This window comes from Channa argus, chromosome 11, assembly GCF_033026475.1.
Source record: "Channa argus isolate prfri chromosome 11, Channa argus male v1.0, whole genome shotgun sequence".
Classification (NCBI taxonomy): domain Eukaryota; kingdom Metazoa; phylum Chordata; class Actinopteri; order Anabantiformes; family Channidae; genus Channa; species Channa argus.
In genome coordinates, this window is record NC_090207.1 from 12,629,552 (window position 1) to 12,657,336 (window position 27,785).

A 27,785-nucleotide genomic window follows, 5' to 3' on the forward strand; every position below is an offset into this window, starting at 1 on the left:
AAATAATTTATTTACTAGGATAAGGCTAATCTTAATGCTACCTATGTTTTTGACTTTGTTTGAATTTAATTGGATTCCTAAAGGGAAAATTTGAGTATTTTTCTTTTTAGGCTATTGTTACCAAACATAATCATAGATGTTCCGGTGGCTTGAGTGACAATATGGTGTGAAAAATATACAGTTTTATTTTTTATTTTTTTTGTTCGTGACTTCACCTCAGTGTATCAGCTGTGTGGTTGTTGCCTATTCATCACCTCCTGTGTGATTTCATTTGTCCAGAAGGTGGAACCAGTGAGTTCCTCACATGCAATTTGGTGTCCATCACCTCACCTGCTGCACATCCTCTCTCTGCCTTTGTCAAATTCTCCTGAAAACTTTTCTTATTTCTAGAGTTAAGTTTCAGTCTAATTGGTTTTGGCAACTGCCAGCTCCATGTCTGTGAAATGTAGAAGGAGCTTGTATCAGCTTATTCATACCCTTAGGTTTCTGTCACACATTTTAAATTTAGGTGTCAGAACCCAGTGAAGTGTAGAGGGGGAAAAAAATTAGTTGTGTAATACTTCATAATATAGTTTTAAGAGTAAAGATTACATGTTTTACCTCAGGGACCAAATAACTGGTCATTACTTTTATTTAAAATCCTACAACAGGTGAGAACACAAATCTAGAAAACATTTGTTCTCTTCTTTTCCAGCTGTCAACAAACATCATCTATGTTCTGTTGAAACTATTTCCTTAGCAAAGGTTGTCCACATATCAGCCTCCTTTTGTCAACAAAAAAAGCAGGGATGACATTTCACTCATTGTATGTCACTCTAAGGATTAAAAATGATAAATATACCAGAGATCACACTTCAGCTTTGGTCTCTGGTAAACTGAAAGGACACCACCAGAAAATGGACAAAAATTGACTTCTACTGTAGAAGTGTTATTGGTTCTGATTTATAAATACTGAATATGATTTTTGTCTGATGTTTATTGAATTTCTGTGTTCTCACAAACAGTTACATTGATAGATAATTCTCCTGCACCTGTTAAGTCAAAAATAAAAAATACATTGAGATTTTAATTCCAGCTAATGCTTAAGGAAAATTCTGTATGGTTCCTGAAAACCAACATGCTGTGTAGACTTTCTCCATTTACCTTTTCTGCTCTTTTATACAGTTTTCTTTTTCCTTTTGATATGGATGGTCACCACTAACCAATAAAACACTGTCCCTTTGGACTTGTCCTAAAATTGTGTTTTATAACTGGTCAAATGGAAAAATTATATCTGTCATGGCGTAACCTCACTCATGTTGATGAAATAATGTCCTGTCAGTACTACATGACAGCTTGTTCTTCAAGATATTTGCCATTTATCAGTTTTGGCCTCAGTTTAATAGCACCATTCTGCTTTTACAATGCATGCTGTCAGAGGGGTTCTGATGAGTGGGTGGTATGGTCTGTGCAACTGTACAGATGGAGCCACTACGATGGACATGTAAAACTACTTGAGGAGCCTCTGCAGTAGCTTTTATATTTCAAAAGACCTCCTGCAGCTGACAGTGGGGGTCAGGGCAAAATAGTTGGATGAGAATAAGATAAAAGGATTTCAAATTATTCTCTACAAATTGGCGGTTTGAATAATTGGTGAATTCCACATGCTCATTTTGTCTGACTCAGAAAATTAGGTATAAGTAGATAACTATCGGAGTAACAATGACAATGGCTGAAATCGTTCAGGTTCCTGGTTTCTGGTTAGATTTTTCTAGGAGCTCAGTTACACTGCAACACACACACACACACACATAACGTGCAAATACACAAAACGTGCAAATACACAAAACACAAGAAATTACACAAGAAAGCATTTAGAAAAATGCCACAGTGTAAGGATGTACTGCCAATTATTTCATAGAATTTTATAGAATGTTAGAATTTCATTGTAACATGTATGTGCAATATGTATAAGTGCTCAATGAAGATACAGGTTTCTCTTCTTCTAAAAATATGTAAAGGTTAATTCTAGCACGTGTTTTTATTGTGGCGATTTTGAGGAGCGAGTGTGTGCCAGGTCACGATGTGCATGTGTGTGTGGATTTGAGAAAGTCATACTAGTTGGTTTGGGTAAATTTAACAATAAAAACACTGTTTTTCCCCTTGTGATCTAACAGACGATCTAACACACACACACACACACACACACACACGATAAATATTGAGTGTCTGTTGCTTGAGCAGCTCCTCTGCTTGTGCGTCGACATGCTCTCCATCTGTGTCCGCTGTGCGGATTAGACGCTTATTATCCTCTTAGCTCTAAATGGCCCCACGTTGTAGAACTTCGTTGTCCATAAATGTAAGACTCGGACTGGAGCGTGACACCAAAACGATATTCGTGCGTAATTATGATCGTGCCCACCATTCAGTTGTGTTAGTCGTTGCGCATTACGCGTGAATTGTTGGGACAACTCTCTCCATCGCGTGCCAGCGAGCATATCTGGGCACAGCGGCAGTCTGTCCGTCTCTTAGTGTGTCCGTCCCACTGATCTTTTGCAGACTGTAATCTTATCAGTGTCAAACTGTAGCTGCCCTTTTCTCTCGGGTATAGGTCCTGCATGGCGTTGGATGGCGTTTGCGCATAATTTGGGATAAAATCACCAGGTCACATATACAGATTCAGGCGGATTTGAAGGTGTGTTAAAATGAACATCTGACCGTTGGAGAAGAAGAAGAAGAAGAAGAAGATATGGAGCCTACATGTAAAGAAAGGAGTCTTTTATACTTGTTTTTCTTTGCTGCATGCACGGCCAGCGTTTGCTTTTGTGCAAGAAGATCAAATCTTCGTAGATCCGGTGAGTTCACAAGTTAAAAACCTATTGGGTCACTACTACTATTACTGCTGCTACTACTATTATTACTATTACAATCTTAGTAGTAGTACTGCTACTACTACTACCGCTACTACTACTAATAAACTGCTATATTTGAAGTATTGTTGAAACATTATGGATGAGGGCAACATTTTGCTTATCTTCCCATTTTTTGATTACAGTAGTAACATTTACCCCTTTTTAAAAGTTGGTCACAACTCATTCGAGTTTACAAATCATACATATTTCAGCAACAATTTACATGCAAAACTAATAACAATGTAAGTGACACTTTGAACTTGTCTTTAAGCTCAGGTTTATGATGATGAATGCTGCAAAACAGAAACCTTTTTTTGTTTGTTAAATACTTTGCCATTATCTTCTGTCTATATCGTGCAAAAGATGTTTTTCAGTTCAACATGTTACTTAGACAATTTGAAAGAAACTCCCTCATTATACTACACTTTGCCATAATCAGTGAACTACTCGACTGTCATTATTGTTATTAAGCTTCTAAGCAACAAAGATAAAACATTCACATTTTAGACCCATTTCCAAACTCATCAGTGTTTTTCTTTGTGTAGAAAATCCCTGGATGTTGATTTTTTCATCTGTGGTGTCAACGCTGTCACCTGTCTCTGTCTCTGTCTTTCTTGGTTATCCTGTCACCGTGAACACTTCTTTCCATTCTTATTTCTTTCCCTTTTCTCCTCTTTCCCTCCTTCCATCACCTCCTTTTTCTCACACTGTCACTCTTTCTGACTATCTGTCATATTTCTCCCTCCCTCACTCTTTCAGACTTACAGGCCATAGCAGACCACCTACTACATCTGTCTGTCACCACAGAAAACTCACTACAGTTGAGTCTGCCATGCAGAGGACAGCTGTATTTCTGTTTTCATGACTGCCAGTGACATTTATTCTTGTTTTTGTTCTAAGGTCTTTCAGACCTCATTCTGAGGGAGAGAGAAGGTCAGCAGGGCTTGGTGTCCAGATGAATCACATCAGCCTTTAAGGCTGATGGTATTAAGAAAGGGTCCAAATTGAATGATGCCCCTCCCAAGGTAGTCTCCGCATTTCTGGATTTTGACAGCTTTTTCCCTGGTTAAAGTAAGATATTTAGTTAATTAGGGAATCATCTTTTTAAAATGATCCCTCACCTCAAATTCAATACGCAACAATGACTACTTTTAATATTTTCAGAGTCAGTGTTTATATGTTTTTCTCAAGTCGAGCTGAAGAAGAGTCTCAGTCTTAGCTGTAGCTCAGTAGGTAAGGCAGTTTTCCATGGACCACAGGGTCAGTGATTTGATCCCTGCTCCCGGCTACATTTTGAAGTGTCCTTGGGCAAGACCCTGAACCCTGTTGCTACCGGTGGGTCATGGGGGGACCTTGCATGGCAGCCACCGCTATCAGTGTGTGAATGGGAATCAACATTGTTAAGCTCTTTGGATAAAAGCGATGTTTAAATGGCCAATTACCATTTACTTTTGGATGACTCAGACCTTCAAAGACCAGTGCTTGTGCAGCTGACTCCAAAAGTCAGTCGCTTAGAGTCTGAACAAAACAACAGGTGGCTTATTCTGAAATTATATATTTCTATTCAAGATTGAATAATTGCTGATCAAGTGAGAACAAGTACTGTATCACCGGAGCAGTTTTTTGGTCACAATAATAAGAAAGTCCCTGTAACAAACCAAAAAAGCCTTTTTAATATTAAAATACTGATATTACAATTGGCTGAACAATAAACGTAATGGTGACATCATATAACTGATGATTTTTGACAGTGCAGATAAGTGTGTGATTGTGGCTAATCGTTTGTATTTTAGCTTGGTGGATTTGGAAATGGTTTATCGTATGAGATCCTGCAACTGCTAGTTTGTGTTTTATCAAGTATACATGAGTGTGTGATTTGGTGAAATTGTGAACAATGTTCTCGACTATATATTGAAGCAATTTGCAACTTGAGAGATCTGGCATCTGCTGTCCTATTCATGTATGAACTATAGTAGGTAAAACTATGAATGTAACTAACAGCCCCCGCAGTCATGTTAGGTTTCAAGTTGTCCGCGGGTTTCACAAGTGAAAGCCAATTTCTCAGTAGCAGCTATAATGTGACCCAAAAATGTCAAGCTGTAGTTGTATTGTTCTGACCCTCACTTAGGGTATGGCCACAAGCTGCTAAGTGTTGCTAGATTTACGCTCAAGGTCTTTGTGAGTCAGAGCTGAATGCATTTAAATAGAGCCACTACTCCCCTGCATTAAGCAAATCACTACTAAAGGTTCACCCACAGAGCATAAGATTAAGCTCAGAAATGTTTTTTACTTGGTTCTCTCATTTTTTTTCTTTCTTTATAACATTTGTTTTTAGACAAATGTGTTCAAATACCTGTTTCAGGCTAGTGTCGCTCACAAAATGTAGTTTAATCACATAACCCAGTCCAGAAACAATTCACCAGTTTCAAAGGTTTATGTCAAGACTTTCAGGATTTATATTGATTGGATAGTTTCAAATTTGTACCCACACCTTTTTTACACCTGAAGCACTGGGCCATCAGAAATGTTTCTTTCTTTATGTTGACAGAGATAAAAAAGATGATTGAAAGAGGTCCCTCTCTATGAATGTTTGAGCTCAGCTCACCAGTACATTTGCTGGTCCACACCCCTGGGGAGATATGGATGATCAGGGAATTCACCTGACACATTGAATTACCTGCATGGATGGAAAAGCAGTGAGAAGGATATGAAATAGAAGGAGAGTTGTCAACGGGGGGAGAGTCAGGAGGACAGGAGAGGAGAAAGGTCAGCATAGGAAATAAAAAACAAATAAAGAAAGTGGAAAAGAGCAGCTACATGAGACTTCAATTTACTTAGCTTTGCTGTGCTCCTCAGTTGTCCCGAGCAAAGACTCTATTTTTGTCACTTCGGCAGACAAAAATCAGCTGAGGCTAATGTTTGGCTATAAAACCGAATTTCATTTTAAGTTTAAAAATACACACATTAACCCTTACCTGCAGAACAGTGCATGTGAGATAAAAACTTTTGGTTTTTGAGATCACATGATGACATATCAAGAATCACATAGGTAAATTGATAAATAAATTCATTTGAAAAAGCATAATGTTGTGCTTTTGTGTACTGTTATCAAGCATTTTAAGGAGCTTTTTGATAGCCTGAATGTAGCAATCATCCACTCTGTATAAATATTATGACACACAGTGTATGACTATAAGGCTCTAAGGGCTCTTGACTGCTCATGTTGGTCCATTAAAGCATGGTAATGCATATACAGTAGGTCATCAGAAGCATTGATGATCCACAGCTATTTCTCTTTCTTGTTGCATAAGAGCCTCCTGAAGTATTTTCAGGCCACGGTTGAATGGTGAAAGCAAAATCACAGTCTCTTGAAGTGGCACAGAAGCACCCGGGATTTAATAACTCAGACCATGATAATAATAACATCTGAAGTCACATTCAGCTGAGCCAACACATCAAACCTCATAACTTGAGGTCATGTCATCTCAAGTTGTTATTTTTTTCCACACTTCAAGTAGACTCAGGTGAAATGCAGTGTGGGTTCTGTTCAGAACATCATTGGCCATTGTTCAAAACTTAGGGAACTATTGACAAAGCACTTATGTATAGACAGGCATTTTTTTCCACTTTAAAGTGCAACTTCTTTTGAAAGATTTGTTTTATACTCCATACTTATCTGATACAAAAGAAATCTTCACAAGGATGAAGCAGGGTAAATGGGTTTTCAAAAAACCTGTTATTCCTGAATTTTAACTTAAAGACACAGTATGAAACTTTTTTCAATTGTTGTTTTAGTACAAATATGCTAAGTATGCTAAATATGATAAGCTGCATATTGTAGCTTTATTAGCCTACATTTACGGATTTCTTTGTCCATCAACAGGCATAAGAAAAAGCTGAAAGCACAGCCTTTAGTAGATGTATCATGTATTATATACCTTAGTGCACATAGTTTTTGTTTGCATTTATTTACAGCTTTATTGTCCATTGTAAATATAAAAATACAGATTAGATCAGCTTTTAATTGTATTCTGTTAATTGTGGTTGGATTTTGTATGAAATGCTAAGATACTTATCCTAACCCTAACCTTATGCTATAGAGATCCACAGGCTGCTATGAAAACTTTAAATTATTGTTTTTGTATCAGCATCCACCAAAGCTAATAAGTCAATGTCTATAGCAGCTCCCTACTGACAGTGATATGTACACATTAGCCTTTGTACATGCTCTGTTTCTCTCACTGTTTACGTCTGCTCTGTGTGTTTGTATAAACCAGATCGTCTGAGTCCTCCATTAGACATTCAGCTGGAGACAATCAACTGCACCGCCTTTAGCGTACGATGGAAGATGCCCCGACGACATGTTAGCACCATCACTGGATACAAGGTATTAAAAAACTGCAACTCACTTTGCAGAAATAAAACTGTTTGTGATTTGTGAAAAACACGTGTTATTTTACTGGCACGCTGGCATTTATGTGGGACTTCACTGTCCACAAAAGCAACAGGATGAGCATAAATATACTGGGAAGCATTCTGGGAACTGTGGTTTAACCAAATCCATCCAAATATATTAGTTGTCATTTCCTTATTTAGCAACACAGTAGTGTTAAAATAGGCACAAAGCAATCAAATTCAATGTGGGGTTTTCTGCTTGGGTACCTTGTTCGGCTTAAAAAAATTCTGATGTAACATCTGCTATTTGGACCCAATTGTTTGAGACACAAGAGAAAAAGAAAATATTAAGTCAGCTAAGAACCACACCCCTACTACACTCTTTTTTGAAATTGCACAAAAAGTTTTTTAAACTAGGACACACAAAAAAACTGCTTCCCAAATTGGTCACAAATCAAATACCATTTTTTTTTTCTGAACAGATGTCATCTGATGTGTGGTTCCCACCACATTTGCAGTTCTTTTCAAACTCACGGTTCAGTAAGACGGCCCTGAGGGCTAGATTGATATTTTGATATTTCCCGTGTTTTGATGGAGCACCTTCACTGCAATTTATGCTTTTCCAGAGGTAATACTGCTCTGAAAGAGGTGGTGACAAATCTTGATTTAGTGTCTTGTCAACAGATTGTTTTGCTCCACTCTTGCCAAGCTGTGCAAGGACTAAAGTGCTAAATTCATTTGCTTTTCTTCATAGAGGCCTAATGGATACAAATTTTGTGATATGCACTGCTACATTTGTGCTCTATGTATAGAGTATGGTGGTGGAGTAAATAAAAACACTGTAATTCAGCTGTAGCTTTCAAGCATTTACATTTTGTTTGCTTTTTCATATGCTTAACATTTTTTGTTGTAGGATACAAATCCTGATTAGAACCCAGTTTATTATCTTCCTTCTGTGTTTCCCCTCATTTAGTTAGTTTGTTTTGACTCAACCATTAACAAAAGGTGGATCAGTATGACTGAATGTGCTCTGTTTTTGACCATATGTTTGACCTAAGAGGATTAGTCAGCTATCCACAGTAGCCTCACTACAACTCCCAGATAAACACGTGTGTTCATACATTCACTATGTATGAAAAGTGATTGGCACATAGTATGGCCTTATCAAGAGATGCATGTGTGTCCTTCACATGTCTCAGTAGTAGATCAATTTAAAAGATGAATGGGCATCAATCTGTCATGGAAACATTTGAGAATGTCCCTCTCCCTAAGTAAAGGTTATTTATTTGCTTACTGTATTATAGCAATGTGCAAACACAAATGATTGTGAAACTGTTGTAAAAATACACAATATACATATACATTACCAATACACACAGTGTGTACACATAAACATGCACCCATACTTATACACACATATGCATCAAATAAAAATAGGCACAAAGGCAGGAAACATCAATAATCAATACACATTTTTTTGTAAACCCAAGATTTGAAAGTTTGCTGATCTAACCTTCAGAAGGACACTGTTACTGTATTGGACAATAAAACTTAGTTGCCACGTTGGTTACCAAGCCCTAAAGTTTGAGTAAGTTACAACCAGGAGCTTTTGTTTTGATGACCGGTTGTGAGGCGTCCAGGCACTCCTGGCACGTCCTGGGATCCAGGCACTCAACATGCAAACACAATTAAATATATTCACAACAAGAATCTCACATCTTTTAGTATAAATGTGTGCTTGTATGTGTTTTTTTTTATTTTCAGGTCTTCTATACAGAGATCAGGAATGGCCGTCCAGTGAGTACAGCATCTTTGATGGAGGTGCCTCTCAGCTTGGACATGCTGACCACTGTGAGTATTTAGGACAGTCACATGCGGTTGGTATTGTTAGTGTTATTTTGTGCATATGGAGTGAAGTTGTACAAAACATGCCAGTGATTTTGAGTGTAATGTACAGTCACTGGCCACTTTATTATGTACATCTTGCTAGTATCACTTTGAACCCCCTTTTGGCTTTTCATCATTCTCCTGAACACTCACTTTTTCAGTCCCACTTTTTGCCCACCATTTATTGAATCAATTCCAAGTGAAACCAATTTTTATTACGGACAGGGAGTTGAAGTTATAAGGACGACATTGAGCACAGGACAAGAATAAAAGCTTGCCACAACAATAATTCAAATAAAGGCATAAAACATGCAACAAAAACACATGCAAATGCAAGATAAAATCTAAACACAAGTCAAATTAAAACATTCAAGGTGTGTGTATTGATTGATTGTTGTATTGATTGGTGTGTGTATTGATTGATTGATGCGTGTATACTTAATCTTTGATATATTGATATACTTTGGAAGAACTCTCATTTTCATGGTGAACATGGACAGTTTATTAAAGGTTGATCCTTCATGCACTGTCTTGCTTCTTAATACCAGAGCACCAAATATTTATCAATTCACAAATGAAAATGATCCAAGATTTTATGTTTTTAGCTTTTTGCACACTTGCTTTTCAGCTTTTAAATGGATTAATCCACGAATAAACTATGACAATTTCCACATTGTGATAGACTCAAACATTTATGGATACCGCTCCTCTTTTTTTCTTTAAGGGGCAATTTGATGGACAAGCAAGCTTTGTAAGTATCTTTTAGCTTTTTTTTAATGAATTATACCCTTGTCACTGCTTTTCATCACAATTGTCATTTGTAACTTAGTCTAACATTCTCTTGCTTATTTTTATTATTTTTTAGGATGTGGACATTGGGAATCTAAGGGTGAACACCAAATACAGAGTGAGTGTTGGAGCATATGGCTGGGCAGGGGAGGGTAGACCAAGCATGCCCAGAGACATCAGCACCGCTTCACAAGGTGAGCGTTCACTGATCAACCACATTTAGTATTTATTAAAACATATTGTTTTAACGGTGTGGTGGACAGGGGTCAGCAGGCTGCAATGCACTGTGTTCATCCTGGCCAGCATAAAATTTTTTTCCCATTCTGGCCTGTGTTCACCACTGTGGCTGTTTAGTGTATGTAAATTGTCACAGCTTATTATTCAGCTTATACTATTATTTATATCTATATTATCTGCTTCTGAATTGATTTTTTTCTCTGCCATTAGAAATGTGCATGCCCCCATCACCCCCTACTCAGCCTGTTGTCATGGCTGTATCTGACACAGAGCTGGCGTTGTCATGGCAGCGAGGGGAAAGCGATGGAAGCGCACCTGTCCTTCACTTCCTGGTGGCTTACATCAGGTCAGTCCTATTACAAAAGAAAAAACAGTTCATGAAGATCTGCATTTAAGATTCATTTCAGCAAAATGTTGCTGTCCTTTTTACTGGAACATACATGTGAGCATACACGCTCAAAAACAGTTCCATATAAACACTACAACCAATAATGACTTACCTCTACTCATGTTTAGTGTCCATCAGTTTGGATTAGCTTATACATCTGTCCCGTAAACGTCGATGTCCAAAAACGATATAAAACACTTCAGCCAGACTCGCTATATTTCTTCACTCCAGAATACATGATGGAGAAATATTTAACAAATGTTCCTCCACAATCTCTGAATCACCATAATTGTACCAGGAGATCTCAGGCACGCACAGCTGACTGGCATACCTGAGACTGATGTATAATGTTATGATGAATCTAAGCTTCTGGACCAACATTTGTTAAACATTTCTTCATCATGCATTTTAGAATGAAGAAAGACATCACCCAGTGAGGCAATGTGACGTACCGAAATGTTTTTAATAAAATCTGAACAACAATAGCATATCTGTAACATGAATATAATACACAATACTTTTTTTAGGCCTGGCCTGTTCAGTGTAACCATTTATGATGTGACACTAGAATCAGTCGGGACATAAGAAAGAATGGCTTTCATTCTCTGTCGAGTAGTGTTGTGGATCTCTCTTTCTCTCTTTCTCTCTCTCATACACACAGAATGTCAAGGAAGTTGATGTCAGAAAAAAAATACTCATTTGACTGATGACTTGCCAGATGCAAATAAAAAGGCAGATATAAAAATGCCCCCATAAAAATGTTTTTGAAAAAATGAAAACGAAGTCGTAATGATATAAAAAGAAACAAGCCTTATAAAAATCTGTACTGTTGCAGAGTGAACTTTCTGGTAATGAGTAAACAGAGAGACGCAGAGATAAACTATCAGTTGCTACAAGAGGATACTGTCTGTTTTGCATGCAGAGGCATTTTCCACACAAAAGGGGCATGTCAGAGGCTAATCTTTCTCCTCAAGCATCAAAAGAAGGCTTGCTGAAAAGAGTCTATTGAGCAGTTCTGAAGATGATTCTATTCAACAGCTTGTTGTTGCTTTAGTCACTAGTTTGGCAGCTTGGGGTGGAAGCTGGAGATATAGAGATATCTGAAAATAATGTCCAGGAGTTCATTATTTTGTCTTTTTGCGTTACTTTTATCAGGACCATGAATTATTATGACTGCTGCTTTAAGGGCTGTGACATGCCAAGCTGACGGTCGGCCGTCAGCCCTTATCGAGCCTCCATTGCACCAGATTTGTGTGTCCTGAACTGTTGGACCCAATTGATGGCTTTTCAGTTGGTTTATCATGTTGAGTTGACACTGGCCCCATTGATGTGAGAGACCACTCTGATTGGCTAAGCTAAAAAGCCAATCAGTCTTAGTTCTTTGACGTTAATTTGGTGAATCTATGCTGTAAGATTTAGAGGACATCAGAAATATTAAAATAATACTAAAAATTCTCAACAATTTTCTCATTAGGATTGTTTGAAATGCTTCAGAGCTACACTTTCTAATAGTTGTTCTCTTTGCAATCATTTGGAGATATTTTCAGTGACCTACAGCAATAGGAGGAACATAATCAAGTGAGATCATGTTAGAATCCAGATTTGTTTTTTATATAATCATTTGGAAAATAAAACTCAAATTCAAATGTGCCACATTTAACACCTATTTGTCTATTCATGTTATGTTGACATATTTGTATGCATGTCCTTTTTTTCAGGCCAGAAATGGACACAGAGTGGACATATATTCGTGAGCCCATTGAGACTAACTCCATGGTTTTGAAGGGGTTAATACCGGAAACAGAGTACCAGTTTGTTGTCAGGGCGGTCAATGTGTATGGAGTTAGCCCACCTAGCCACATCAACAACCCTGTGCGCACTCTTGGTAAGGCCAAAAGCTGCTCTGAAGTGATAACCATGAGCTCAGACCCAGCTTCTTCACTGGTTTTAAGAGCAAGGCCAGTCTCAACATCACTAAAGTTACCCTCACATTTACACGTATAACCGCACTTTTTAAGCTCACGTGATACGGTGAAGATGCGTATGCTTTACAAGCTTTAAGTCAAATACTATTGAGGCATCAATAGGCATCATGATAGTTTATAATTATAAAAACACCAACACTAATAAAATGTCAGTCTTTGCTTCATAATCTGATTTAATCTATCTAGTACTCTTAAACCCTTCCCACCATCCAGAGCATAGTTAGTCTAGGAACACATTGAGCTGAATATTTTTTATTTGGAGATGAGATTTTTTATTTTCGATACTTTGTGTCTTTTGATTTTAGGAAGCTTTACAGAAGCCCCTCGTATTATCACATGAAGGTCACATGAATTTCTAAGTGAAAAATAAACACACACAAACACAGTTTACAGTCTGGCAGTTTGCCTCTTTCAGCATTTACTTGAATGTAGGGCAGCACCTGTCAGTGTATCATTGGGTTTTCCAGAGCATTTGATGATGGAGATATGGAGAAACAGGGTCATTTACTTTATTATTTTTGATGTTGTCCACTGCAGGTTGCACTTAGGGAATGGGGGTCAGTCCGGGCTTATTGATATTAAAACATACAAACACACACTCAGTTAGATGTGTTGCACACATACACAGACACACATACAGTCAATAATAGCAATGCTTACATTGATCAACTGTAGTTTACCTACACATTTGTGGCCATAATCTTCTATTGAATGTGTGTGTGTGTGTGTGTGTGTGTGTGTGTTTGTGTGTGTGTGTGTGTGTGTGCATAATTTACAGGCCACACTGCTGCTGTGTGTTAGCAGGCAGTTGTAAACTGTTGTAATGTGCTTTGAACCTTGGTAGGCTGCTCAGAGACAAACCTAGAAAATTATGTAAAAAAAGTTGTCACTGAAAGTTACAGTAAACAAAATGAAATGAAACCATTAGATACACAGAGGGACAGATAGATAGAATATAGAGATAGATAGAGATGGAGAAGCTTGGTTTCACAGCAGGGGATAAAAGCGGGTTACATCGGAGTCTCATGCAGACAGGATTAAGGATGGGATACTAGACCCCTTCCCTGCCCATACACAATCCTGATGGATGCACACACACACACACGCAGGAAAACAGTGCACTACTGCTTGAGTAAACACCATGGATGAGTTTTACTGATAAACTTTTGTTGTCGCTCTCTCTGTTAGCTTTTCTGTGTCTGTTTATAATAGACAATAGCAGAGTGTACATGTCGAGGGCTATTGTTACACAAAGCAGTTACACAATTAGTCCCCCACAAACACATCCCTCATTTAATGTCAGCACTCAGTATTCAGGATTTAATGTCATTAATCTATACCAATTAGCACTTTAAATCTTGGCACCCATTCAGAAATTCACATTGAAATTTACGTTGAATTTTACATGAAATATTTGATTAATTAAATATTTTAATATATTTGTTGATGTATTTATATTTAGAAGTAGAAGTTGGGTAGGGTTGTGTCAGGAAGGTCATCCAATGTAAAAACTGAGCCAATTCAACAAGCGGACTAATGATCCATGTGGCGACCCAAAACTTATGGGATAAAAATCAAAAATCAAAAACTGAGGACAGGAAAAAAGCCTTTGGTGTAATAAATGTTTTTAATATCTCCATAATGAAAATCTATTCTGTACAAACTAACTAAACTGATACATTTTCTGATCTCAAACTAACTCATTCATTTTACATTTCCATTTATTTACATTTACATTTATTTATTAACGGCTGGTGAAACACCATTTAGCAGTTGGTTTAATGCAAAACTAACTGTATTCACTGTCTGGATTTGTTTTTGCGCATTATGAGCTGCCTATGGTGCTATTCTGTATCGAGGAGACACCTTTCAATATGTGGTGCAGCAGCCTTGGTACAGGCTAACAGGTAGACACAGTGGATCAGCTGTGTTACTATTGTAACCTATCATTATCATCATCATCATCATCATCATCATCATCCTAATCAGTGAAATATGGTCACGTGCCATTCCATTATCATTTGTTGTATAAACAACCAACCAGTAGCCATCTCCTTCAGTAAACCCTACTGAACCCTACCCTACTGCTAACAAGGTGCCGTCTGTCATCTCTCTAACACTCTCCCTATTTTCTTATTGGTGTTTTAACACACCTAACTAATGACCTTTCAAACTCTGGCTTAAACAATCAGGTCATAAATGGGACTGACCCAGGTTTATCTGCTTGATGTAAATGCTCAATATTGGCACCACAGACCAGACATCTTTCATGGCAGCTGTGGTCTCAGTCTCGGTCTCATCATACAGCACCCACTTTCATAGTGCACCTTACTGGAATATAGTTATAAACTCCTGACTTGTATTTTTACCATTCAAACGATTGGAACCTGTTTCTCCAATCAGTCATATCAATGTAAATATCATCAACTCTCATCAATTAAGAAGCACTTTTGTTGAATTTGTAGTAATAACCAACATTTAATAATAATGAATTTCTTTTTTAGGTACATCAGATGTTGGCAGCGGGGATAATGGGCGTTACAGCACTGATGCCAGAATCAAAGATGATGATGGCTTTGATGTTGATGACTCTGATTATGATATCTTTATTGAAGAGGTGGGTTTTGGTAATAATATTGAAATTGTCTACTACATCGAACTAAACAACAAAAATCATGGATAGAGATCAAATGTGCTGCTGAGTGAAAGTAAAAAGAAGTAAAGACAAAAGTACAGACAAAAATATTTCTCTCAATCTTTTTTCTGTAATTCCTTCGCTCCTCTGCTTCCTAGTTGAAGCCATTCTCAGGCATTGCTCAGGACAACAGGAAATCCCAGCTCCGTTCCCACTCGGGTCCATCGTCTGGTCGGAATGTTGTTTATCGTATGAACACAAATGCTCCTCCCAATGTTACAGCTCCACCAGTTTCCAGCACCACCGCCACCACCACCACCACCACGTCCATCTTACCAGACGTCACAGATCTGGTCTTTCCAACCACTTCAGAGCCCAGTACAACCCTTAACACCACAACTACTGCTCCACTTACCACTACCAGGTTAGATGTACCTTAAAAACCTTGATTTTTCTTGTCTTGATAAGATGTCAGTGGTGTTTCTCACCAACTGGAGGAGCTATCGACATCTCTTTTAAAAGCAAAGTTGAACATTACCTTTCCTGTGGAGAGAGAAAGGGGGGGGTCAAGGTGGGTTTTCATCTAAAAAAATTATCATTCTTATTGCTGCTCCATTTCTTTGTTTGATTACTAGATTGCTGTCTCTCATGGTGGTCTGGTCTTTTCTAACAGCCACCTACAATTTGCTTTCCTTATGCTTTTCCACTTAATCATTGGTAAAGATGGTGACTGGAGCAGTGAACTATTACATCAATTTACACTGTTAGTCTCTTTCTGATTTACAGCATGTATTGAGGTGCTTTTGCGTTTTGTTTCTTTCCCTGATGCACAGAGGGAAAAGTGTATGCCAAAAGGAAAGGAACATTTTAGAGAAAGATAACGATGGGGCAAAACTGATAAATACCTTGCTAAAACATAGTTATTGGCTAAATCACTTATTTGCACACTAAAAAGCTTGTTTCTTCAGAAGCCCGAAAATAAAACGTTCTTACCTTTCTTCCTTTTCTGATCCAACTCAACAGCCCTTTGCCCACCACCACCACCACTCCAACAATGTCTCCCTGGAAAGGGAAAGAACCTCGTGTGTACGACCTGACCTGTGATGATACCGTGTGTCCCTCCGACAGCTTCTGTCTTAGCGACTATGACAGTGGAGGTTCACGCTGTCACTGTAACCTTGGTCGAAGAGGGGACTCTTGCTCTGAGGGTGAGAGAAGCATAGTTGTACTTCTGCCTCACTATATTTTCGTTTATATATTTACGCTTTTCTAAAAGTTTGTGATGCATGTTGCAATGGTTTTTGCAATGTTTTAATTTTCAAGCTTGTAAATGGTAAATGTGGATCATTCTCAAAGGACTGGTTGAATTAATAGTTGCAATCGCAACATTGCAAAATGCTGGAGGGACTGAAATATGTTACACTTTGTTATCATAAATATTATACACGTATAATGACCTTATCTTTTGTGCTTCCTTAGTGGTACAGGTGAATTTTCCCAGGTTCTATGGTTACTCTCACATGACCTTTGAACCCTTGAAAAACTCTTACCAGACGTTTCAGATCACTTTGGAGTTCAAGGTAAGACATTGTGTTGTTGAAGATGTTTTGTTAGCTTTGATTTTTCATGCTGACAATGGTTTTTCTCTGGTGCAGGCAGACTCTGAGGATGGTTTGTTACTATATTGTGGAGAAAACGAACATGGACGAGGAGACTTTACCTCTGTGGCCCTGGTACGAGGCAAAGTGCACTACAGGTGAGGAAGGTATTGAGTCATACTTTGTATGAGTTTGCTTTAGAAATGCTTTTACCGGAGTCAGCCTGGAAGTTTCTGTCTTAAGTCTTAAGGCTAAACCAACCAGCTGCTACAGTAGTTCCAGCTACTGCTAAGAAATGATAGCATCACTTTTGTCATCTATTTTTTTTACAAAGTGTATTTTTAAAAATATTGAACTCTTCCTAATCGGAAAAAATTCAAGGGGGAAATGAGAGTTATATAGGTTATGAAAACATAACATTTAATTGTTTTTACAGAATATTTTTCATGAGAGTATACATAGTAGTTACCTGTTTAAGTTCTGTCTCTACAGATTTAACTGTGGAACAGGAGCAGCTCAGATCATTAGTGAGAGCCGTATTTTTCTTGGACAGTGGCATACTGTAACTGTCTTCAGGGACGGCATGAGTGGCTGGCTCCGTATGGACAACGACACACCTATATCTGGGCGTTCACAGGTAACACATACAGAACAGAAAAGGAAGGGTTGTAGGTGCATACTGCATTTACCCAACATTTGGTTAGTAGTAGTACACCTAGAAAAATAGGTTAAGTTTATTAAAATAAGCAGTACTGGTGTTCTATAAACACCAGTACTTCCTAGTCCAGGTCCTCAAGAGTGTGCTGACAGTAATAAAAGATGAATCAGGTTTTTTTCACCTCACTCTTGCTCTTTTAGGGCCAATACACTAAGATCACTTTCCGCTCACCGCTTTATGTCGGTGGAGCCCCTAGTGCTTATTGGCTGGTGAGGGCGACTTCGGCAAATCGTGGCTTTGTTGGCTGCATTCAGAGTCTGACCATAAACAACAAGGCCATAGACATCAGACCCTGGCCTCTTGGCAGAGCTCTGAGTGGTGCTGATGTAGGTGAGTAAGTTTAAAATATGCGTGTGTGAGTTTTTATGATGAATGTTAATTTTCTTTTGCTTCCACAAGTGTCATACCATTTTTATCTGTGCTATTCATAATGCACAGGTCTCTCCCAGGCTTTAGTGTTTCCATCTCCATACATACATAGAGGTGATAGATTTACCAAGTGTTTCATTCGGAGTTATGATAAAGCATAATTTTATTGCACAACCAGAATCTGCATGAGGCTGTGCAATGAATTATTTCACTTTGAAAGAATACCATAACCGTGTTCATTCTGAAGTTAAAGTAGTTGCAAGCATAAACAAGGCAAAACATCCTAATATATTATTGTAAGAAAATAAAAACCTAAAAATAAAATTGATAATTTGTTTTTTCACAATAATAGACCAAAAAGCTTTTGATAATTGGTCCTTGGCCAATTTGTCAAAGATAAATGCTGGGTAAATTAAGATTCCCAGGGGATTTGGCAAAGCGTTACTTTATAAACACAGAACAATATTGTAGGAAGAATGTGCGTTCATCTGAAAGCATATACAGTAAAATAGCCTAACCTTTATATCTAGTAATGTGCCTCTTGTTATGCTGCATGTCACACACTGTACTCCAGAAAAGTTATGTTCTGTGACAGATATCTAACTTGCCTGATTCTGTGTCAGACTTTCACATCTTAACCTTTTTAAATTTCCCCTTTTTACTCACTTTGTGGAAAGACAGTTTCAAGTAATTATTTCTGTTGGGTTCATGCTCTCACATGCCCTTTTCCTGTCCTTTCTACATCCAGTTATGGACTAAATATTGTTGCATAGATAGACATACAACACAGAGTCTGTCCTAATCCTCTTAAATGTCCTTGTCAGGTGAATGCAGTGACAGTGTGTGTGACCTGGTCATCTGTGACAATGGTGGCGTGTGCTTTGCAAACCGTGCGGACAGCTACATCTGCCTGTGCCCACTTGGTTTTAGGGGCGCTCTTTGTGAAGAGAGTGAGTCAACTCCGATTTTCTTTTTCTCACACACATACACCAAGAACAGAGTCCTTTCTTGTGTACAAGAGGAGTTTTGTACCTCTGTGAAAGTAGAAAGTGAAATATCTTTTTTTATATTCAATGGCTGCCATAGATTGTCACACAGACCTTTTAAGGTAATTACAGAACAGTTGAGTGCAATATGAAGAAAATTGGTAGCAATGAGGATTATTATTTCTTATTTCTAGTGGCAAAGGGATTGATTGCATGTCAGACTAGCTCTCATACAATATAAAGTTCTACTTTCTTTTTCTCCTTATAATGTCCTTTCTGTCCATTTTCTTCTTATCAACTTCTTTACTCTTAATGTGTCATCTTAACGCTTATACCTTTTCCTTTCTCACGGCTCCGATCTTTCTCGTTTTGCTTCGCCTGTTTTGTCTTATGTCCTCTTTCCAACTCCTCAGGTTTCTCTCTGTCGTCACCATTCTTCAATGAGACAGTGTTTTCTTACGCTGTCATCCCATGGCCTCAGTCCTCTCAGAGTTATCTGTCCTTCATGGAGTTCGAGCTGACGTTTCGCCCGTCAATGCCCGATGGGATGCTGCTGTACAGTGATGATGCAGGCAGCGGAGACTTCCTGGCTATAAATCTAGTGGACAGATATGTAGAGCTCAGATTTGACTGCGGCTCTGGAGGAGCCGTCATAAGGTACTAGTTAGATTGAATTTTATTCAATTTTGTGTTGCTTTTGATTTTCTACTGCTCTCATATATTTTAAGTCAATGCACCTGTGCTAAATGTGATGACCTGTCCTGCAGGAGTGAAGAGCAAATAAGTCTGGACACATGGCATGAGTTGAGGGTGTCTCGCACAGCAAAGAGTGGTATTCTACAGGTGGACAGCCAGAAGCCAATGGAAGGAATTGCTGAGGTAGCTGGCCTCCTGTATTATTTTATTTCCAACCACAAGAGGGCAACAAATTCATACACACAAAGTAACATTTTGTAAGCATTTTGTTAAGCTGTAAGGATTGTGTAGGTAACAATACTGTGTTTATTCACACTTTGGGCAAAAGAAGACCAGCATAGGTCTCCTATTTAAGTTGCATTTTGCCCACATCTACCTTTACCCTGGGTTTGATTTTTAGAGACCCACTTTGTGCTTTCATATCAGGGGTCAAGTATCTTATGATCAAAGCATTGACAGAATGTAATTAATCTTCATGAAAACTTTGTTTGGATGACCTAACCAGATTTATTTATAAATGGCTGACATGAAGTAATTAATCTGTCTCCTCAGGGGGCTTTTACTCAGATCAACTGCAGCTCACCTCTCTATATTGGTGGGGTACCAGTATATGAGAAAACCAAGAGGACGGCAGGTGTAGTAAAGCCTTTTACTGGAATTATTCAGAAGGTACGGCTGTGCTTGTACACAGTCACACACATCTGTATTTAACAAAAAGTCAGATTTAGCAATACAATTATTTTCATAATATTTCAAGAGTATAATTTCTCATGAAATCTTGTGAAATTGATAACTCTGCCAAAGAATAGACAGAAAACCTCATACTTATCCACAAAACTAAATTTAGAACACAAGTTATAAAATTAATGTGACTTTCTTCCATTTCCTGTTCGCTATTTTTTTTTCCTTGCACCTCCCTAGCTGATTCTTAATGATCGGACCATCCCAATAACGACTGGCTCTGCTGGTGGAGTTAATGTAGACAACTCAGCACACCCATGTGTGGAAAGCCCCTGTGCCAATGGGGGAACCTGCAGACCAAAATGGGATGGATATGAGTGTGACTGCCCTTTAGGGTATGATGGCCGCCACTGCCAGAAAGGTCAGTTTTACTGTTAAATACTCATATTTTGAAGACTTGAAAATATTATTTAGTCAGCAAACACAGAAGAGTTACAAAAGTTATAAAATACGTCCAAGTTTAGTGGGTGGTTTGCTGGTAGAATTTGAATTTGATTGGACTGTGGTTTCACGGTTTGTTGCACAGAACATAAATGTATCTGTTTTTAACATGTCTGTCAGAGGTTGCAGTTTTTGAATGAATTTTGTATAGGTGGTTTTAATCAGGTAGCACAATCTTACGTCTACTTGTGGATTTTTTTCAGCTACTGAGACATGAGAATAATTTACTGGACATCCTCACCCTAAAGCCTATTTGCTTTCTTTGTTTTTTTAACGCTTTCACTAAGCAGAGTGTGGAAATTACTGTTTGAACAGTAAGTTTTACTATATTAATTAAAAAGGATATATTAACATCATGGTCCCGTTCAGTAAACAGTATTCTGTATTATCAGTTTTGATCTTCCCCCTTCAGCTGTAAGATACATGATGTCACTGCCATCTTGTGATGACATGAAGTAAATACATGTTTTCTCCTTCCAGCTGTGACTGAGGCCATTGAGATCCCACAGTTCATTGGTCGAAGTTACTTGACATATGACAACAGAGATATCCTTAAAAGGTATGTAGTGAAATATGTATAAATTATGACTGAAAATGGCTTTTTAGTATATATTAATATGTTATGTTAAATTACACTCCATGTTAAAACCCCAATATATCTATTTTAGCTCCTCAATGAATACACATTTCTAATGAAAGTGAATTTTAAAATATTTTCAGGGTTTCTGGGTCCAGGAGCAATCTTTTCATGCGTTTTAAGAGCACAGCAAAGGACGGCTTGTTGCTGTGGCGAGGAGACAGTCCAATGAGACCCAACAGTGACTTCCTGTCTATGGGGCTTCAAGATGGTGCATTAATCTTCAGGTATTTGTTTGTGTGTTTGTGTAATGACGCAGCATAATGAAGGAATCTTTATCTCATAGAAAAATGTGAGAGAATTACAAACATTTTGTAAATTCAGACAAGATAAAAAAAAAACATCATGCAGTTGTGTGCATAGTTACGATGTGAAAACTGAATCCAAAAAAAGATCTGATTTGCATGGATGCTCATTAAGGATTCAAAATATACATTTTCATTGATGCTGAAGTTTGCAGAAATGTTGGTGCCACACTGGCCAAGCAACCTGATTATGTTCTACTCTGAGGTCGCCTAGAGAAAGAGATGCAAAAATATTTAAACATAAGTATTTTGGGTCTAAAGACATTTTTCTACTGAAGTCTTGCATGCTGCATAGCTCTCTTTTTTGTGTCACTTAAAGAGACAGGAGCTAAGAAGAGAAGGTCAGATTTTAGTGAGAGGAAAAAATCTAAGTGCAAGAGGAGGTTGAAGATAATGGAGTGGGACTTTGATCCCACCAAAGGGCAGGGAGAGCCCTGAAGTATGATGCAGGACAGTGAACTGGAAAAGTACCATGCTTTATCTGAGCAGTAGCATGCAAACGTGAACTCATTGCACCCTTTGTAACCAGCTGGACACTTTCTGTGTGTTTCCGTATTGTTTAAGTTATAACCTGGGCAGTGGTGTGGCTAACATCGTTGTCAACGGAACCTTCAGTGATGGAAAGTGGCACAGAGTTAAAGCTGTAAGGTAAGATAAAAATAATACTAATTTATTGGGAAATCATGTCAAATACTTGTCCTCTGTGAGACTCGCTGAATACCCTTGGCTATGTTTCTTTTTCCTTTAAATTTACAGCTCTGATATTAACCCCGCACCAGTTGATTTCCCTTTCTGCATGGAGGAAGAAGGCTATAAACACTGAAAATTCATCACTTTATGAAGTCAATGTGATGACCATCTTAGCATATTTACACATTCATGAGACTTTGAGCAACAGCAGTGCAAATGAATCACACTGTTAGGACGGAAGACATGAAATCGAAACAGTGGGGTACATTGGGTGTTAGGAAATAACTGTAATAATACGTTGCTTTTCCCAGTAACTGATTGTGGTAAAACATACGTTTATAGGCTGTAGATAGGCCTACAATAAAAGAAGAACAACAACAAACACTACTTAAAATTTATTTTCATTTATATAGCCCTATTTGTAATTCTAAATAAATGTTTGTGAGAGTCCACAGTAATTTGTACCTTTCCCTTTAAACAAAATGGCAACAAAATATTTAAACTTTTTTTTTCAAAGTGGATGATAAGATACAGTATATAAAAATTCTGCAGACAAAGCTAGCAGTGGCTCAATAGGTAGAGCATCAGACTGGGATGCACAAGTCTCCAGGCAACTACCCCCCAGCTTTACTGAAATAAGTCTGTTCTCCCCCAGGATGATGGTGGACGTTAACCAGTCCCATCCTCTCAGCGACTTAGCTGCACGCTGCTGACATGACCACTGTTTTCTCTGGCAGAATGATTCTCACGGTGCCTAAAACATCTGATCAAATTTACAAAAACACTTAATTTTAATAACTAGACCATATTTTAGAAATCTAGGGGTACTTTCACACTTAGAAAAATATCAAAACTTAAAGTTTGACGAGCTCTGAGCCTCAAACTAGCTCAAACTTTCACCTAAGACCTCTGGTTGGTGTGATATGCATTCTGGGATACCTGGCTAGTCTACAAAATTCAACTACCTAAGCTTTCTCGATAAAACGAGTGGAGCAAGAATGCCTTTGGTTTTCTGACCTGTACCACAGCCCACAAGAGCACACGTACACGGAAAAGCACAGATTGAGAAATGGCTAAAAATGTGGTAGTGGTGAGACTCTTACCTCCGCACAAAAGCCTTTACCTTCGGAAAAGTAATAAATCAAGTAAAGGAACGAGTGACTTTTGAAGGGAGTACTAGGTAATAAGTAATAACGTGAATTCAGAAAAGCATAATGAGTAACATACAGTACTAGATTTTTTAAATAACGACCCAATACTGGGGCTAACTGCAGATTTAAGTGTTTACAGCCTCTGGTTTTGTTCCTACAAGCAGCCAGATGTGATCCAGTGCTAATATAAATCTGGAAAATAATGCAGGTTAGTTAGTGTCCTACTATTACTTCATCAACTTCTGATTAACTTCTTCTTATGAACTTCTCTGCAGGTGGACACATTTTAAAGATATTTTATATATAATTACAGTTGAATTCAGATAAAAGAAGAGTTTTTATTTCTTCCCAAGCTGGATTTGTTCCAAAGGTAATGGAAAATCTTGTATCTCTTTCATTATCTTTTAAGCCTACTCTCTCTAATTTAGGCGTCTGCGTGGACCAGGCTTGAGTCTTGATCCGCATACAAATTGCCTGGTTCATTCGTGTTTTTTACAGCCATGGAACATTGTTGAGCTTAAGAATAATGTGTCCAGAATGAAAATGGAGTGGATTATTTATGCCTTTATATCATCTCATCTTGACTACTGTAATTGCCTTTTAACCTGCCTTAGCAAGACATTGCTGGATCGATTTGAGCAGGATCAAAATGCTGCAGCTACAGTAGCTCTTAACAAAGTTTTTCCAAAGATTTTATGTCACACCCATCCTGATTTCTTTACCCTGACTTATAGTCATTCTCACAATCCAGTTTTTAAAATTCTAATTACTTTTTGAGCCTTGCCTGGTCAGATACCTGTCTACATGCTGTGAATGAGCTACTGCAGCCTTAAATCACCAGTTGAAATGTCATGTCCTCTGATAAGGACTTGTTGGTTGTCCCTTGCTCCAGGCTTGGAAAATGGAAATGGAAAATGGAAAATGGAATTCTTTTTTATCGGATTTAAGATCTATAGACACTGTTTTGAAAAACAGCTAATGACCCACTTTTTTAGACCCGTGTTTGTTTAGTTTTCATTATATTTTTTGTTATTGTATTTCATTATGTTTTCTATACTTGTTAGCACTTTGTCATGTCTGCTCTTAAAAGGTGCTTCATAAATAAACACAATCACTCACTAATAGTGTAATCAAAGTAAAGCAGATATGTCATAACTTTATACCGTTTCTCAGGTTTCTATGTTGAGCACTATCACTTATCTGTTCAGGGATGGCCAGTCAGGGAAGCTGACAGTGGATGACTATGGAGCAAAAACAGGCAGGTCACCTGGCAAGATGAGACAACTCAATATCAACGGACCCTTATATGTTGGTACGTGACGATAACTCAACAAAAGCGTATAAAAAACTTGCCGTGTAGATAAAAAAATGTTGACATTTATTACTGCATTTCCTCTAACGTGTGCTTTCTCTACGTTATTAGGTGGCATGAAAGAAATAGCCCTTCACACAAACAGACAGTACATTGGAGGCTTGGTGGGATGTGTGTCCCACTTCACACTCTCCACTGATTATCACTTAGCACTAGTGGAGGATGCTGCAGATGGAAAGAACATCAACACCTGCTCAAACTAGAAAATGGCTTCAACAGGCGAGTGCCATTTTCAGTACCATTTTAAACTGGAATCAACACCTCGACACCGTTTGTCCTCTTTAAATGGACTTGGCATCACAAAATGAGCAAAAACAACATAATTTTTTCTACCAAGTCACGACTGACATCATATAAACTGGAAAAAAGACTTTGTGTCACAACAGCCATTTAACTGGCATTCAGCTGTAATCTGCCAACAGCTTCCCAAATTGCTCTGAAAAACCGTTTTGACACAAGGCAACAGCAGCACAAGCTGGGGATTTGACAAAGCACAAATATTTTGATAGGAACAAAGCTAAGCATTATGGGTAATGAGGGTCTGAGGGTCTTTGAAAAAACGTTTGAAGGACATTTTTTCACGGTGTGATTCCAATCATATCTTTTTTTTTTTTAACTGCAAATCCTTATTTGATTGCCAGAAGAACAAACATATCCAAAGAATTAAGTGTCATCTCAAGATTTTCTTCAACTTGACCTAGAGCAGCTAGCAGAAACAAACTACTTTGTAGAGGATTTAGTTTTGACCAGAGGATTTCTGTTATTTTTCTCAATTTTTTTAATTACTGTTTTTGATGTATTACCAGTCGATAGACTACATTTTCTAAAATCAGATTTTTGAAATCTGAAGTTTTTGCAAAGGTTGGTAGTTTGGGATGGTGAAGATTTCAGCTACGTAAATCTTGCTTCTTTTTACCTTCTACTTTTTGTTGGTATTCTCTATGATATGCTTTATTTGTAACTCTCAGATGATAGTCACATGGAAGTCTGATGCTGACACAGTGAAGCAGCCAAAATCCTGGAGAAACAGTGTGAGACAGTACTGTCATTTGACACAAGCCACAGTTCTGTGGACGATAGCCTTCAAGTTGAATTTGAGTGTATAAGTGCAAGATTTCCAATTTGTTGCTCTCCCACGTCCAACCTTTGCCCTTTAAAAGGGTCTTTCTGTGAATGTTCTACTCTGATTTTATTAATTACTCTTGGTTGATTTTGCCATTCCAAAACTGACACCAATGTCCAGGCACAAGTTTGACTTCATATCAAATTGAGTAGTTAATCATCAATTGTTATACTCATTTCCAGTTTATTTGATAGCAATGAAAAAAAAAGCCAGTGGTCCTTTCAAAGCTGGCAAGAACAAAAAAACACTGCCAAAACGTTGCACCAAATGAAATATCCCATGTGACTGTAGAATGTGAATGAACATGATACCCAATGAGTGATGATTAAATTTGTTGACCATCCACTGTACAAAATGTAGTATATATTGTATGTATGTAGCATAGCAAGTAACAATGTCATTGAATGTGTATGAAGATCCATTTAGAGCTTTAGTTTTAGGTTTCTACTCACTGCCAGCTTTTTCATTTAAAGAAGCCAGATAAAGAACTGACCTCCATGCAGCTAAAATTGGACAAGCAAATGAGAATCACCTGATTCTGAAGCTGCACATATCAAAGGTTATACAACTTTGCAAGCCTTAATATCCTCCTAAATAATAAAATAAAATTATACAGACTTGAAGTCACTTCCCATTGAAAGATAATGAAACACAAAGGTTAAATAATGTTAAACCGGTTTTGCTACATAATAGCAAAATATTCACTGAATTTGTAATTGGTACACAATAACAGCTGCCTGTCAAAAACCAGATTCTGCAAATAAATGGTAACCAAATAGCCTGTTAATTAAATAACAATGTTTTGTCATGGTTTGTCATTATGGAGGTGCTCTTAATATTTGTATTTTTTGGAGAATGGACTTACTTCAAAAAACCCAGTATAAAACACTACTTGTTGTGGCTACCATGCTTGTTGTTTCACCATAGAACACACAGTTGCATTACACATATAAATTGAAGTGTCAATAGATCAACGGCTTTCGGCTTGTCCCTTCAGGAGTCGCCACAGAGGAACATGTTCCGCACATTGATTTGGTTGATTTGTACGCCAGATGCCCTTCCTGCTGCAACCATCCCGTTTTGTCTGAGCTCGGGACCGGCACCAAGGTGAAGAGATGAACTTTACAAAAGAAATTACGAAATTTTCATATTGTATCTTTAACAGCTGTCCTAACATTTTTTACCAGCTGTACAAGCAAGGAAATAATATAACAAACTTGGGATCAAATGTCAGCAACTGTAAATACACAAGTAAGAGGGATTCTGCAGCAATCAAACAATAACAGTGTAAAAATAAAACACCTTGAAAACAATTTTAATTCATTTATAATTTTTTTCTTTTTTTGTCCTTTCGGCTAATTCTGTGAGTTCAGGGTCACCACAGTGGATAATTTTTGTCTGCATGTTGATTTGATGCTGTTTTTTTTGCTGGATGCCCTTCCTGACGAAACCCTCCCCAATATCTCCCGGGCTTGGTGCCTGCGCTGCACACTTTGACATATGTTTGGAAAGAGTGGGGCATGAACCTCTGACCCTATGGTCAGTAGGCAGCCACTCTAACAACTGAGCCGCTGCCGGCCCCTTAATCTGCATATTTAATATAAAGTAAAATGAGAAGAGAAAGTCCTTGTAGTCACATGGATGTTTTCTTATTAATCTACACAATCACAAATTGTTGAAAATGTTTTTTTGTGCATTATGGAAAACTTCACACAAACACATCTGCAAAAAAAAAAATTTAAATTTAATTT

At 37.9% G+C, this 27,785-nt stretch overlaps 1 protein-coding gene across 2 annotated transcripts; it reads left to right on the forward strand.

Annotated features, from left to right (window-relative positions):
* Positions 1-2,254: 2,254 nt before the first annotated feature.
* LOC137136793 (pikachurin) lies at positions 2,255-27,340 on the forward strand. Of its 2 annotated transcripts, XM_067522496.1 has the most exons (25): positions 2,255-2,834; positions 7,169-7,278; positions 9,051-9,137; positions 9,898-9,924; positions 10,039-10,156; positions 10,410-10,545; positions 12,306-12,472; positions 15,077-15,189; positions 15,366-15,631; positions 16,231-16,415; positions 16,687-16,787; positions 16,863-16,963; positions 17,298-17,442; positions 17,664-17,853; positions 18,717-18,842; positions 19,292-19,535; positions 19,646-19,757; positions 20,127-20,243; positions 20,496-20,676; positions 21,047-21,070; positions 21,237-21,315; positions 21,477-21,620; positions 22,263-22,346; positions 24,748-24,851; positions 24,963-27,340. In XM_067522496.1, exons 1-25 carry the CDS (start codon positions 2,729-2,731, stop codon positions 25,112-25,114), a joined length of 3,219 nt encoding a protein of 1,072 aa, XP_067378597.1. In that variant the 5' UTR covers positions 2,255-2,728; the 3' UTR covers positions 25,115-27,340. The 2 variants fall into 2 exon arrangements, with proteins under 2 accessions (XP_067378597.1, XP_067378598.1); XM_067522497.1 differs by lacking the exon at positions 21,047-21,070.
* Positions 27,341-27,785: the final 445 nt, after the last annotated feature.